The following is a 16,360-nucleotide window of genomic DNA, read 5'->3' as shown; positions in this document are numbered from 1 at the left end:
AGTTTTAAAAAAAACGGAATTCCGAGTTAAAAAAACACGGAATTCTGAGTTAAAAAAACGGAATTCTGAGTTTTAAAAAACACGGAATTCTGAGTTTTAAAAAACACGGAATTCTGAGTTAAAAAAACGGAATTCTGAGTTTAAAAAACACGGAATTCTGAGTTTAAAAAACGGAATTCTGAGTTTAAAAAAACACGGAATTCTGAGTTTTAAAAAATGGAATTCTGAGTTTTAAAAAACGTAAAAAGTAATGTCAACTTTTTATCTCACAATTCTCACTTTTTTCCTCAGAGTTCTAAAATGTACATCTTGCATTTTTTTACTTTTCTTCTCGGAATTCTGAGTTTACAAAAAAAGGAATTCTGATTTGAAAAACAAAAAATAAATAAAAGCAATTGCTACTCTTTATCTCACAATTCTAACCTTTTTCTTAGAATTGCGTGAAAAAAGGTAGAATTGTGAGATAAAAAAGTCGCAATTACCTTCTTAATTTTTTTTTCTGTTGCAGAAGCAAGCTTCCATATTTTTTTCTATGTAGCACTGATTTCATGTATTAATTTTTTGCTTTTCTACTTCATAGACAGCCAAATTAAATTTGAAGCCTACCAGTAACTCATCAGTGAATCCCAATAATTATTTTGTTGCTATTATTATTATTATTTTAAAAAAAAAAATGAATCTCAGCTTCTATTATGTTGTACAGTGGCAGCTGCAGTGCATTGTGGGCCTAGTGGGGACTCACCGTCCTCCAGCGTGTGCTGCGTGACCTGCTCCGACATGCGGCTGGCGCCCATCGGCATGTAAGCCACAATATAAAACGTGTAGTTTCGCGCCGGCTCCAGGTCGTCCACGATGTGGCTTGTCGTGTCGTTCCCGATCACGGCCTGATATTCCTCGTTGTTTAGACCTGAGTGTACAATAAGATATTCTCAAGTAAATGCATCTTGATTTCAGAAGGTTTCGATATTTGACGTGATGTGAAGACCAGGTCTAATGCACTAGGAGCAGTTTCTTAACTCCCTCAAAGTTGCAATGAAATAGCAACAGACCTTCTCTTCCATATTGTAACACACATCAAAATGAAACGGATTATGAAAAAAGAAAAAAAAATGTAGGGTGAGACTTGGTTCTGTGCGCCGGTCGTTGATTGGATGTCGAGATGTGGGCGTGGCACTCAAAAGGCGGAGCTAAATGCAAGAAATCCTGCATACATCACCACACCGCAAAACATGTTCTTCCTCAGTGTTTCTGTCTTGTTTCCCAGCACAAATATCTACATTCTTAAATCATGATGCATTTGCTTGAGAAGCAAAACAACTGTAGATATTAAGTCTAAAAATTTGAATTTTAGAAAAAAAGACAAAAATAAGGAGGAAGAAAATCATTTTTTGCAGTCTGATGTTTCACCGGAAGGTCCAGACATGACATTTTTATCGAAGCTCGTTTCCTGCACAGAATAAAACATTTTAAAAGATAATTGTGACTTTTTATCTCACAATTGCGAGTTTACATCTCACAGTTCTGACTTTATAACTCGCAATTCTGACTTTATAACACACAATTGCGACTTTATATCACACAATTCTGACTTTATATCACGCAATTCTGACTTTATATCTACCAATTGCGTTATAAAATCTGAATTGCGAGATTATTTCTTTCAATTGCAAGTTTATATCTCACAATTCTGACTTTATAACACACAATTGCGACTTTATATAACGCAATTCTGACTTTATATCTCGCAATTCTGACATTATAACACACAATTGCGACTTTATATCACGCAATTCTGACTTTATATCTCGCAATTCTGACTTTATAACACACAATTGCGACTTTATATAACGCAATTCTGACTTTATATCTCGCAATTCTGACATTATAACAGAATTGCGACTTTATATCACGCAATTCTGACTTTATATCTCGCAATTCTGACTTTATAACACACAATTGCGACTTTATATCTCGCAATTCTGACTTTATAAGACACAATTGCGACTTTATATAACGCAATTCTGACTTTATATCACGCAATTCTGACATTATAACTCGCAATTGCGACTTTATATCTCGCAATTCTGACATTATAACTCGCAATTGCGACTTTATATCACGCAATTCTGACATTATAACACACAATTGCGACTTTATATCACGCAATTCTGACTTTATATCTCGCAATTCTGACATTATAACACACAATTGCGACTTTATATCATGCAATTCTGACATTATAACACACAATTGCGACTTTATATCACGCAATTCTGACATTATAACACACAATTGCGATTTTATATCACGCAATTCTGACTTTATAACACACAATTGCGACTTTATATCACGCAATTCTGACATTATAACACACAATTGCGACTTTATATCACGCAATTCTGACTTTATAACACACAATTGCGACTTTATATCACGCAATTCTGACATTATAACACACAATTGCTACTTTATATCCCGCAATTCTGACATTATAACACACAATTGCGACTTTATATCACGCAATTCTGACATTATAACACACAATTGCGACTTTATATCACGCAATTCTGACATTATAACACACAATTGCGACTTTATATCACGCAATTTTGACATTATAACACACAATTGCGACTTTATATCACGCAATTCTGACATTATAACACAATTGCGACTTTATATCACGCAATTCTGACATTATAACACACAATTGCGACTTTATATCACGCAATTCTGACATTATAACACACAATTGCGACTTTATATCACGCAATTCTGACATTATAGCACACAATTGCTACTTTATATCACGCAATTCTGACATTATAACACACAATTGCGACTTTATATCACGCAATTCTGACATTATAACACACAATTGCGACTTTATATCACGCAATTCTGACATTATAACACACAATTGCGACTTTATATAACGCAATTCTGACATTATAACTCGCAATTGCGACTTTATATAACGCAATTCTGACATTATAACACACAATTGCGACTTTATATCACGCAATTCTGATATAAAAAGGCCGAATTGCGAGATTAAAAAGTCGCAATTATCTTTTTTATTTTTTATTCTGTGGCAGAAACAAGCTTCCATACATTTTGATTAAACACTACAAGGTCAGAAAAACACATGCACGGATGAATTGTTCACATCTATAACATCCATTTAGAAAATTTAATTTAATTTCAGTCTGACTTTAAGCGGCAACATCTGGACGAAAGACGGCAATAGCAAGACCAGCACGAACCAGCTTCATGCTTCATTCACACGCTCACCCTCAGACTTCATGTAGTGTATGGAGTAAGCGATGACTTTATCCGCGTTGTACTGGGGTCTCTCCCACGCCAGTAAGATGGCCGAGCTGGAGATGGTTTCCGCGTGGACATTTCGTGGAGCGCTGGGACGGTCCTCCGACAGAACCACGATGAGACGGGACGTGGACACAACCGAGCCTTGGGAGTTCTCCGCCTGGCACTGGTAAAAGGCGTCGTCTTCCGGGATGATCTGAGTTATCACCAGTTTACTGACGAAGAGAAAGAGCTCATTATCAGAAGAGATTACGATGTTTGTCTATACACTGCAAAAAATGCCTTTTTAATTAGAATTTTGTCTTGTTATTTCCAGTCCAAATATCTAAAAATTCTTAAATCAAGATGCATTTACTAGATGAGTAAAGTGAGATAAGATATGTCTGGTTTTCTGGGGGAAAAATCAAAATGAAGTGAGTTAAAACAAGCAAAATTATCTGCCAATGGGGTCAGAAAAATAATATTGTTTCTGTTTGAATTAAGATAATTTTTCTGACCCCATTGGCAGATCATTTTGCTTGTTTTAAGCAAAAACTCACTTCATTTTGATATTTTTCCAGAAAACAAGATATCATTTCTTATGGCATTTTACTACTTTAGTAAATGCATCTTGATTAAAGAATTTTTAGATATTTGGACTGGAAACAAGACAGAAAATACTGAATAAGAAAAGCAGTGTGCAGAAGATGCTCGGCTTGTTGTAAAATAAAGTCTAATAATTCTGGCATCAAAGATCCTGAGGTGATTTTTCACAAAAGAGAGAGACCACAGCGGTACCTGTTGTACATCTTGGTGCGGCCGTTGGAGTGGATCACCTGGCCGTTCTTGAACCAGGTGATGTGTGGCGCGGGTGTGCCTTCAGCCCGGCAGCTGAACCGGGCCGTACCGGCTCTGGGTCGCGTCTGACTCTCCGGTCTCTCCAACAGAGAAGGAGGAACTGCAAAATAATGAGTCAAAACTGTGAGAACACATAATGAACAATAATGATGACTATAAAGTTTTAATAATCATTCAACAGTAAGGCCGTGTGTCCACCAAAGCGTTTTTAGCCAGCTGAAAATGCTAGACGCTCTGCTGAAGACGTCTAGCTGTGGGCGCTTGAGAGCGTTTTGGCAGCGCAGCGTTTTTTCCGTTGAGACGTTTCGTTGCTATGATACAAAATATCCGCAGCACAGTTTACTTGTAACTGATTTCGCAGATAATTTGTTTCATACTAAAATCTTATTTTCATCCATGTTGTTCGGTTAGCTCTGCTGGTTGATGTCGTTGTACAGAAAGAATGTTGTGACAGTTGGTCGGTGTGGTATTAGCCCCGCCCCTCCTCCACTGTGATTGGACGGCTGGGTAGAAAGTGACAGTGATGAGCGCTGCGTTTTATCCAAAGTTGAACTTTCTTCAACTCTCGGCGACCAGTAAAAACGCTCTCATTGAAAAACGCTTTGGTGGACACATGGCCTAAGAGAATAGCAAAGTCCAGACCAATTTAATATTCAATATTATATATAATTTAATATTCAACAATATTATTGATCTCCTGCATTGACACCATTATATGAGAACTGGACAGAGCTGGACGATGACATCACGGTTTTCTCCAGAACGGCTATATATATATAAATGAACTAAATTAATAACTTTTTTACAACAAAAATGAACCATCACTGAACTTACTTAGGCTGGACTGTGACGCTATTTTCTTCTGGACATTAACATTATTTAATCTCTGTAAAGCTACTTTGAAACACTCTGTGTTGCAGACATGGGGACTTGTGACTTGGTGACTTGGACTCGAGTCGACTCGAGTCGCTATTTTTATGACTTGTGACTTGACTTGACATAAAATGAAATACTTGAGACTTGACTCGGACTTGGAAGTTAAAGACTCGGGACTTGACTTGACTTGAGACACGATGACTTGAATGACTGGAGTGTTAATCACATCATGTTTTCAGTTTGAATATAAAATATATATAAAAAAATGTTTTAAAGTTGATCACGACACTACCATCAGTCATACCTCGTACCTTACGCACACCACGCCCACTTAGATCAGATATCACATCAAAATGTCAGCCGGAGGGGTACCGAGGGTCATTGCTTTCGGCTTCAAGAATTATTCACACGATGGCAAAAGACGAACAGCGCTTTGCAAGACATAGGCTACAACATTAACATTGCGGACAGCTAGACGACAATCTCCAATTTCGTCCGTCATTTGAAGAGCCATTCTGCCCAGTAAGTGCTTGTCAATTTGTTAATGTTAGTTGGTAGTTAGCTAATGTAATAGCTAAAGTAGCCATTAACCCTTTCACAAGTAAGTTTAAACTATTCTAACTGATCCCCCAGCGTGAGTTTTTCTAGGCGACCGTTATTTAGAACCTGTCACTCACTTTAATGTTTCATGGTGACGCGTCATTGCTTGTCACGTGACACAGCGCAACCACAACACAGCGCTGAATGAATGATCTGCTTTTATGTCATTTTTCCTGTTTTATTCAAAATGTTCACAAATGTATTAGCTATAACATGCAACACTGATATTCCGATTGTCAAATATGTGTAAGTGGATGTGTTTTGTTGTTTAAACACCTTTATAATGATCGCGTTAGTTGAGCTGTATGTGCGAATGGGCGGTGCCATGTTAACGTTAGTTTACAACACGTCAATTTCTCAACTTCTCACGAAATACATGAAAGTAAGTGACCGGTGAACTGGGAGAAGAATAGGGTAAAATGTAAAGCTACTTACACAATGTGTATCTGATATGAATAAAACGTGCGTCTTATTATAATGGAAATGATTATTATTGACGCTTCCATAGACATCAGTGTATATTTTACAAACTACAAATATATTTTTTGCTAGTAGTTATGTGTATTTAAATGTCTGAAACCTAAAATAAAAATGATGTGGTTGAAAACACTGAACAGTTGTGATATATGACAGCACTGAGAGCGTATGTCTCTGGCTCAGCGCCAGCCAACGCGTTTGAATTCATTGATAAATAACTTACACGAAGCAGAATAGTGGGTCATATGTCTAATGCTTTTTGAAAACTTAAAAGGGGCATATAATGCCATTTTTGTACAAGCTAATATGATTCTTTGGGGTCTAAATTAAAAGTTTGTAATATACTTTAATTAAAAATTCTCATTAGTATTGTAAGAAAACACTTATTTTACTTGGTCAAAAACAGCTCTGTTTTCAGCACGCCGTTTCAGTGCATATGACTTTAAATGATAATTTGCTCACCCCGCCCCTCTGTTCTGTGCGTACACCGTTTGTAACACAATAACACAATAACCATAACGCGTTGTTCAGTATAAACGTGGAATTATGAATTATATTGAGAACGTCATACATAGAAAACATGCCGTAATGTACCCTGAGTGTAAACCTTAGACGCATTCATTGTGAAGTGTGCAGCTAGCGATTAGCAAAGATATAAATATTAATATAAAGTTGAATAAAACGTTACACTCACTTCAGTTCTTCTGGAGATTCAGCAGGAACACGAATATCTGGTACCAATCTTTTTTCATGAGCAGCTACTTAGCAAATCCAGCTTTATACTCACCCTCGTTTATAAAGCAGTCTGGTGTGTGAAATGATTCGGGCAAACATGAGAGCATTGACGTTGCTCGTGGGGAATATTCCCTTCGAAAACAAACTCAGCCACTGCGTCTTCAGCGGTTCGGATTTAGGAACATTAAAATGACTGTGTTCGTTATTACACCCAAGAACAGAACACCACAATCGCTTAGATGCCATTCTGCTCATAGACAGTGCTCCAGCATATCAACAATGACCGCGCCGGTCCGCGCAGACTATGATTGACAGCTCGCTCTCACGAGCGAGGGCGGGTCTGTGTTGAAACGCGGCTGTCATTCAACAATCGTGGGAGGGGCTTCCGAGCCTGTGACGTCACAGGCTCGAACGGCTCGATTTGAGGCAGGGGAAAACATATAAGGAGATTAAAACAAAACCACTGGATGGATTTTTATCATTATATGATGGTTGTGTACAGGCACTGCCAACACACATTTCAGTACAATCAACTTGTAAAAGTGCATGTACCATTATATGACCCCTTTAAGGCTTTCTTCTTCATAAAAGAAGTCGGACATCACATTTTTGTATACATTTTTATTTCTTTAAATTAGTAAGCTACAGGACACCATCTTTCAAAACATGACCTGCGTGAAAGAAAAAAGTGAATGAATGCGTCATTGTTCCCAAATGCACTTCCGAATGCGCCTCTGTTCATTTCAAACCAAACTGACGCCCATAGATCAAACTCTGCAGGTAAAATTACAATAATAAGGTGACTTGACTTGGACTTGACTTGACCTACTACAAGACTTGACTTGACTTGACTTGACATAGCCTGTGACTTGACTTGACTTGACTTGCCCAGGAAAAAAATACTTGGGACTTACTTGAGACTTGAAGGTTAAGACTTGAGACTTACTTGAGACTTGCACATGTGTGACTTGGTCCCATCTCTGCTGTGTTGTAAAAAGCGCTATATAAATAAAGGTGACTTGACTTGACTAGAACTAAAATGATAAGGACAAAGGAATGCTATCGTTGGAATCAGCTGATGAACAATAAAAACACTGACAGCCAATCAGAATCCATCCTTCTTTAAAGCTGCTTTAAAACATTTAATATAACACAATATAACTGCAGTGCGCTTATAATAAACAGAATGATATCGTCTGTTGGTGTGGACACTAATTTAGTTTTAGTTATCGTTCTTGGTGTGAATGCTAATATAGTTATCGTTAATGTTATCGTTCTTAATGTGAATGCTAATATAGTTATTGTTCTTGGTGTGAATGCTAATATAGGTTTCGTTACAGTTACCGCTCTTGGTGTAAATGCTAATATAGTTATCGTTAATGTTATCGTTCTTAATGTGGATGCTAATATAGTTATTGTTCTTGGTGTAAATGCTAATATAGTTATCGTTAATATTATCGTTCTTAATGTGAATGCTAATATAGTTATTGTTCTTGGTGTAAATGCTAATATAGTTATCGTTAATGTTATCGTTCTTAATGTGAATGTTAATATAGTTATTGTTCTTGGTGTAAATGCTAATATAGTTATCGTTAATGTTATCGTTCTTAATGTGAATGTTAATATAGTTATTGTTCTTGGTGTAAATGCTAATATAGTTATCGTTAATGTTATCGTTCTTAATGTGAATGTTAATATAGTTATTGTTCTTGGTGTAAATGCTAATATAGTTAGCGTTAATTAGTCGTTCTTAATGTGAATGCTAATATAGTTATTGTTCTTGGTGTGAATGATAATATAGTTATTGTTCTTGGTGTGAATGCAAATATAGTTATCGTTAATATTATCGTTCTTAATGTGAATGCTAATATAGTTATTGTTCTTGGTGTAAATGCTAATATAGTTATCGTTAATGTAGTCTCGCGTAGCCAGACCTTCAGACTGACGGCTGAAGGTCTGGAACCATAGACAGTATAAGAAGTGGACAGAGCCATCTCATTGGAACTCAGTTGAGACAGTTGAAGCCCATTTTTAGCGATTTTTGAGCACTTCCGTTCCTGACGCGCAGACTCAAACCGACTCAAACTAAGCTTGATGACGTGAGCAACCTGTCTGACAGACGTTAATCTTCTAGTAGCTGTGCGTGAAAATTGCCAATGTTAATCTTGCAGAGACGGGGACCTTGAGCAAAGAGTTCTTTGGCGTGAGTGAGCAGTAGGAAGTATTGCGTTGCTTTTATGGACTCAATATCTATGGGCTTCTCCCTTGACGGGACGTCCCCCCGATTGCCTGCGAGCTTCTCCTCCTGTCTGTACGGTAATTTCTGTACAGCGCGACAGAGAGGCGAGTGGTTATGACGCAATCGTTAGCCTATTTTTACTAAATCTGTTGCTACGGGGCCATAATGTAACATAGAAGGTAATGGAGCCCTTTATACATTGTCGTGTTTCTTTAGAAATAAATAATGGACAAATGGAGTCTTTAAACGCCTCAGATGTAAAGTTATTCGCTGTCAAAGTGACGCCAAAATGAATGGGAGTCAATGGAAATGCTAACGCAAGTGAAGTTCTGCTACAACATGGCGGCACCCGGCCGGCTTCAACTTCCGGTCGATGGATTACCCCCTTGTCTGGAACTCATAGCAGCTTTCTTTGGCCAAGGCCCGCCCATAAGGCCGTTTGACCGACATGTCAAACAACCAATTACAGTTCGTTTCGTTCAGCGTCACGTGGAAATGTCCCCACAACAACAGACCGGCGTGCAACAAGTCAGTCAGCATAGAAAATCAAAGGAGGAGAAGAAAACCGAACACAATACTGAATCGGCCAGCTGCGATGTCAGCGTCTGTTGTTTCATGTTTGCCCGCAAACGCGGCTGATATCCCCTTCACAGTTAGGTATTTCACTTGATCTTCCATAATAGATCATAGCTGTCAACATTGAACATTGAATATAAGGGAGATTTCCCGGAATCCATCCCCAAAATAAGGGAATTTTTTTACACGATTCTTACCCACCACAAACTTTAAAAATAAAGCACTAATCATTAAAAGTCTAAAGAGTTTATAACTACAAATGAGTAAGAGAGAAAGAGACAGTGTGTGTGTGTATTAGAGAAAGTGTGTCATTTTTTAAACATTTTTTATCAGAGAATGTTTAAATACTAATATCAGTTTACGAGGGAAACGGTACGTGGTGCTTCGGGGGCTGCTGGAGATGATTAGGGAGAGGTCTGTGCTCCTTTACCGATCAAAGCGCGCGCTGACACGGAGTATAATTGTTTATACTTGACGCGTCCGCACGAGCGCGGCAAAGATTACGCGTTGGGTGCGCAAGACCGGCAAGACCCCATTTCGCTTGGCTGTGTGCACAGCTTTTTTTGTAACAGCGCGCGCGGCGCCGCATCCGAGGATGAACGACTTCAAGCCGAATCTGCCCGAGCATGTGCGTTTCACACAATCAGAGCGTAAAAATACGGGATATTTTACGGGAAAATAATAAAACGGGAAGACAGCGGGAAAAGAGCTAAAATACGTGAGAAACCCGGAAAAAACGGGAGGGTTGACAGCTATGTAATAGATAGGAGGGGACACACAACTAGTAAAGTTGGATCTGCTGGGAATCCTTATAAATGCTGACAAAGGGTCGGCCAGGCTTGGAAAATAATACTCTTCCCAAATCCCGTCGGCAAACAGGCTAAAATATTTCTTTTTGTCTCCACTAAGTGCCTCAAACAAAACTCCTGGACATCTCTTAAAGAGTCTACGCCGTGAACCTCGCATACTTTTGAGAATCCTACGTTTAGCTGATCTTGATAAATGCTCATTGTCACTCATGTAAACACAACAGTTTTTCTTCCGCAATCACACGTCTGCGCTTTGTTTCCCGGCAGACCGAAAATAAACGCGACACTCGCACCCCCCGGAAATCCGATAAAATTCAACCAATCAGATGACGACTTCGACATTCCTGAAGTGTTTCCAGTTAAGTGTACCATATGCATCAGACGTTTAGCCAACGTTCCGTGGGCGTGACGTCTGAGGCTGAGACTATCGTTAATGTTATCGTTCTTAATGTGAATGTTAATATAGTTATTGTTCTTGGTGTAAATGCTAATATAGTTAGCGTTAATTAGTCGTTCTTAATGTGAATGCTAATATAGTTATTGTTCTTGGTGTGAATGATAATATAGTTATTGTTCTTGGTGTAAATGCTAATATAGCTATCGTTAATGTTATCGTTCTTAATGTGGATGCTAATATAGTTATTGTTCTTGGTGTAAATGCTAATATAGTTATCGTTAATATTATCGTTCTTAATGTGAATGCTAATATAGTTATTGTTCTTGGTGTAAATGCTAATATAGTTATCGTTAATATTATCGTTCTTAATGTGAATGCTAATATAGTTATTGTTCTTGGTGTAAATGCTAATATAGCTATCGTTAATGTTATCGTTCTTAATGTGAATGCTAATATAGTTATTGTTCTTGGTGTAAATGCTAATATAGTTATCGTTAATATTATCGTTCTTAATGTGAATGCTAATATAGTTATTGTTCTTGGTGTAAATGCTAATATAGTTATCGTTAATGTTATCGTTCTTAATGTGAATGTTAATATAGTTATTGTTCTTGGTGTAAATGCTAATATAGTTATCGTTAATGTTATCGTTCTTAATGTGAATGTTAATATAGTTATTGTTCTTGGTGTAAATGCTAATATAGTTAGCGTTAATTAGTCGTTCTTAATGTGAATGCTTATATAGTTATTGTTCTTGGTGTGAATGCAAATATAGTTATCGTTAATGTTATCGTTTTTAATGTGAATGCTAATATAGTTAGCGTTAATATTATCGTTCTTAATGTGAATGCTAATATAGTTATTGTTCTTGGTGTGAATGCAAATATAGTTATCGTTAATGTTATCGTTCTTAATGTGAATGTTAATATAATTATTGTTCTTGGTGTAAATGCTAATATAGTTAGCGTTAATTAGTCGTTCTTAATGTGAATGCTTATATAGTTATTGTTCTTGGTATGAATGCTAATATAGTTATTGTTCTTGGTGTGAATGATAATATAGTTATTGTTCTTGGTGTGAATGCAAATATAGTTATCGTTAATGTTATCGTTCTTAATGTGAATGTTAATATAGTTATTGTTCTTGGTGTAAATGCTAATATAGTTAGCGTTAATTAGTCGTTCTTAATGTGAATGTTAATATAGTTATTGTTCTTGGTGTGAATGATAATATAGTTATTGTTCTTGGTGTGAATGCTAATATAGTTATCGTTAATGTTATCGTTCTTAATGTGAATGCTAATATAGTTATTGTTCTTGGTGTGAATGCAAATATAGTTATCGTTAATGTTATCGTTCTTAATGTGAATGCTAATATAGTTAGCGTTAATATTATCGTTCTTAATGTGAATGCTAATATAGTTATTGTTCTTGGTGTGAATGCAAATATAGTTATCGTTAATGTTATCGTTCTTAATGTGAATGTTAATATAATTATTGTTCTTGGTGTAAATGCTAATATAGTTAGCGTTAATTAGTCGTTCTTAATGTGAATGCTTATATAGTTATTGTTCTTGGTATGAATGCTAATATAGTTATTGTTCTTGGTGTGAATGATAATATAGTTATTGTTCTTGGTGTGAATGCAAATATAGTTATCGTTAATGTTATCGTTCTTAATGTGAATGTTAATATAATTATTGTTCTTGGTGTAAATGCTAATATAGTTAGCGTTAATTAGTCGTTCTTAATGTGAATGCTTATATAGTTATTCTTCTTGGTGTGAATGATAATATAGTTATTGTTCTTGGTGTGAATGCTAATATAGTTATTGTTCTTGGTGTGAATGCTAATATAGTTATCGTTAATGTTATCGCTCTTGGTGTGAATGTTAATACAGTTATTGTTAAAGTTGTCATTCTTGGTTTGAACGTTAATATAGTTATCACCAATGTAATTGTTCTTTGTTTGAACATGTATATAATTATCGTTTTTGGTGAGAAAGTTAATATAGTTATTGTTATAGTTAACGTTCTTGGTGTGAGCACTAATATGGTTATAGTTATCGTTCTTGCTGTGAACGCTAATATAATTACCGTTAAATGTATTGTTCTTGGTGAGAACACTAAAATATTTATTGTTAAAGTTGTCGTTCTTAGTTTGAATGCTAATATACTTATTGTTAAAGTTATCGTTCTTGGTGTGAACGCTAATATAGTTATAGTTATCGTTCTTGCTATGAATGCTAATATAATTTTCGTTAAATGTATTGTTCTTGGTGAGGACGCTAAAATATTTATTGTTAAAGTTATCGTTCTTAGTGTGAACGCAAATATAGTTAAAGTTATTGTTCTTGGTGCGAATGCGTATATAGTTATCGTTAAAGTTATACGAAGAACAATAAGTTTAACGATAACTATATTAGCATTCACACTAAGAACGATAACTTTAATGATAACTATATTAGCGTTCACGCAAAGAACGGTAACATTAACAAATATGGTAATTGTTATAGTTATTGTTCTTGGTTTGAATGTTAATATAGATATTGTTACAGTTATAGTTCTTGATGTGAAGTGTTTATGCTGCAACCGTTCCGTCAAACATCTCTTACCGAGTACGGTGAGGTTCCCGGCCGCTATGGTGTAGTTGCGTGTTCCTGGTGTCGTCGCGCGGCACAGGTACGTGCCACTGTGCTGGGCTTTAACGGCTGAGATAACCAGGTTCCCGTTTCCCAGAACCCTGGCTCCGAACACGTCTATGGGTTTCGAGTCGGCCCGGCTCCAGGACACCAGCGGCCGAGGGTTTCCCTCCGCCAAACACTCCAGAACCACAGACTGATGCAGACCGGCGCTGATGTTCTGAGGTCCAGCGATGATGTGTGGTTTCATGAGAGGCCTGGGACCCGACGCTGGACAGAGAACGCAGAATATTATAATGCTTTCTTTATTCCTCTGATAATGATCACTGTTCGTCCTCACTCAAACACAGACCTGGGATGATGGACAGCTCGGCTTCTCGGCTCGTGACTCGACTGGCCGTGTTTGTTGCAAAGCAGCGATAATTCCCAGCATCCTTCATTGTCACGTCGCGGATATGCAGCACTCCATTTGGCAAAACGGTGATTCTGAAACAAACACAAACATGTTTAATGAGTAACTCAACCCGAGGGCTTTCAGTCTTCAACTATATTAGCATTCACATTAAGAACGATACATTTCACTCTTACAACATAGCTACACTGTAACTATACCAGCTGAACCAGCTTGGTAGCTGGTTTTACATGGTTTCTATCCAGTCCAAGCTGCTCATTTAGTCATTAGCTGGTACAAAATGTACATTTATCCATTTAGCAGATGTTTTTATCCAAAGCAACTTACAATGCATTCGAGGTATACCTTTAATCAGTGCAATTTCAACCTGATTTAACCCATAAAAATGTATTTTGTTGGTATAAATGAATGTATTTAGGTTTATTCAGTGATAACTTAAAGAAAACTTATAGACTTGAATAAGTTGAACTAGTTAATTTAAATGTTACCATTTTTAGGTTACTATTTTTTCACAAAAGAAAAAGAACAAGAAGCTTGACCACTTTAATCCAGTAGATTCAATTCAATATATTTATATAAAATATATTTAATAATAATATTAATTTTAATTTAATTTCTCAAAAGTCATCATTGTAAAAAAGTAAAAAAGTTTACAAGTTTATGTTTACTGTTAAACTAAACAATTTTATTTTGTACAAAATTACAAAATAATGAGGACTCTTAAATTGGTGGAATCAAAGCCATATGTCCAACCAAGTTATGTTCCAAATTTGAAGCTGATATCACAAAAATTGAGCTGGTAAATGGTTTTAAAGTAGCATTTTCATGGTGACAAAACGTCCATTTTTAAAACGGCTTTCATGATGACTTTTGAGAATTTCAAATGATACCTAAAGTTCCTGCTATTGAAATAATGATGGTTAACAGGCTACTATGAAATATTTAATATTAATATTTAGAAAGATCCTGTTGTGTTATTGGTTAATAGCGCACCTGTCTGAATCCAGAGGTAGAGATCTTTGGTTGCGTTCCCAGCGGATGAGCGCTGGGGATCCGCTGACAGCGCAGGAGAATCTGGCCATCGAGCCCAGCGTAACCTCCACTGGGACTGGGTGGCTCACAAACAGCAAGACATCTGTGAAAGAGAGAGAGACAATCCAGAACCAGTGGACTACATGTTCAAAGTCAACATCAGACCGCATTCACATCCCACTTTACACCCATTACGTGACATATTTCTGAGCGAAAAAAGATATAAATGGTTCACAACACGGTCAATATAGTACACTAAAAAACATTTTCGTTAGTTGAAATGAAATAAACTTAAATACAAATACGTAAATATACGGAAAAAAAAGTGGTATTATATTTTTTCTTTATTATAGTTAAAACCATCAAAAGTTTTTCGTTACTTGAAATAAAATAAACTTTAACTGAAATAAAATTTAATTAAAAAACACCGGGGTTATTTTTATGTTTTACTATAGTTATTATTTACTTAAAAACCATCAAAAAACATTTTTGTAACTTGAAATAACAAACTTAAACTTAAAATTAAATTAAATATAAAAAACTGCAGGGTTATTAAAGTTTTGTTTTTGTTTTAGTTAGTATAGTTTTAAAAAAAACATTTTCATTACTTGAAATAAAATAAATATTGACTGAAATAAAAAATATTTTTTTTAAACACAGCAGAGTTATTATAGTTTTTTTATTATAGTAATTTTAGTTAAATACTAAAAACATTTGTTACTTGAAATAAAATAAACTTAAACTGAAATAAAATATAAAAAACAGCAGAGTTATTAATTGTTTTTATTATAGTTATTATAGTTCAAAACAAAAACAAAATTGTTACTTGAAATAACAAATACTTTAAAATGTTATTTTATTTATTAAAATAATTATTTTATTTTAGCTAGTTTCTAAAGCAACATTTCTAAGTTACATTTAGTTTAACCTGATCTACTAAAAAACTATTATAAACACTATATAAACATTAAAAAAACTAATAAAATGACAAAAAGACAACAAAATTACCAAAAACTAACTAAAATTAGAATGAAAACTAAAATAATAAAAAATAATTCAAAATATTATTAAAACTAGCACTAGCAAAAAGCAAAAACTATGTATAAAGCAAATTGGGCCAATGCAGCTTTTAAAGTTGATCTAAATTTGTATTATATTTATCGTTTATTAACAGAATAGTTGTTTTGGACCTACATCAATAGCAAATTTCTTTCACAAAATCAATATAATTCCTTTTAAAATTAATCAAAGTAACAACATCTGCCATAATCAGTAATGAGGTCTGAACGCTAACTAATATCACAAGCTACACATCTAACCATCCTCCCATAATGCTTCTCTCAGGCCATTTAACACTCAAACAGTCACCAATAAACTCCATTATAATGTGCTCAATGGACTCA

General features: G+C 35.6%; 1 protein-coding gene across 1 annotated transcript in view; it reads right to left on the bottom strand.

Annotated features, from left to right (window-relative positions):
- The window catches only part of prtgb (protogenin homolog b (Gallus gallus)), a 47,771-nt gene that overhangs the window by 21,879 nt on the left and 9,532 nt on the right, over positions 1-16,360 (bottom strand). Inside the window, exons 3-8 of the mRNA XM_056244591.1 lie at positions 14,919-15,060; positions 13,866-13,999; positions 13,487-13,783; positions 4,105-4,264; positions 3,295-3,542; positions 743-907 (exon numbers count right to left, since the gene is read on the bottom strand). Coding sequence (XP_056100566.1) covers positions 743-907; positions 3,295-3,542; positions 4,105-4,264; positions 13,487-13,783; positions 13,866-13,999; positions 14,919-15,060 — 1,146 coding nt within the window. The remainder of the gene's footprint in view (positions 1-742; positions 908-3,294; positions 3,543-4,104; positions 4,265-13,486; positions 13,784-13,865; positions 14,000-14,918; positions 15,061-16,360) is intronic.

This window comes from Rhinichthys klamathensis, unplaced genomic scaffold, assembly GCF_029890125.1.
Source record: "Rhinichthys klamathensis goyatoka isolate OS25496 unplaced genomic scaffold, OSU_Roscu_1.1 h1tg001009l_1, whole genome shotgun sequence".
Classification (NCBI taxonomy): domain Eukaryota; kingdom Metazoa; phylum Chordata; class Actinopteri; order Cypriniformes; family Leuciscidae; genus Rhinichthys; species Rhinichthys klamathensis.
Note: the sequence above shows the minus strand (reverse complement) of the source record. Positions and strands in the feature narration are given on the sequence as shown.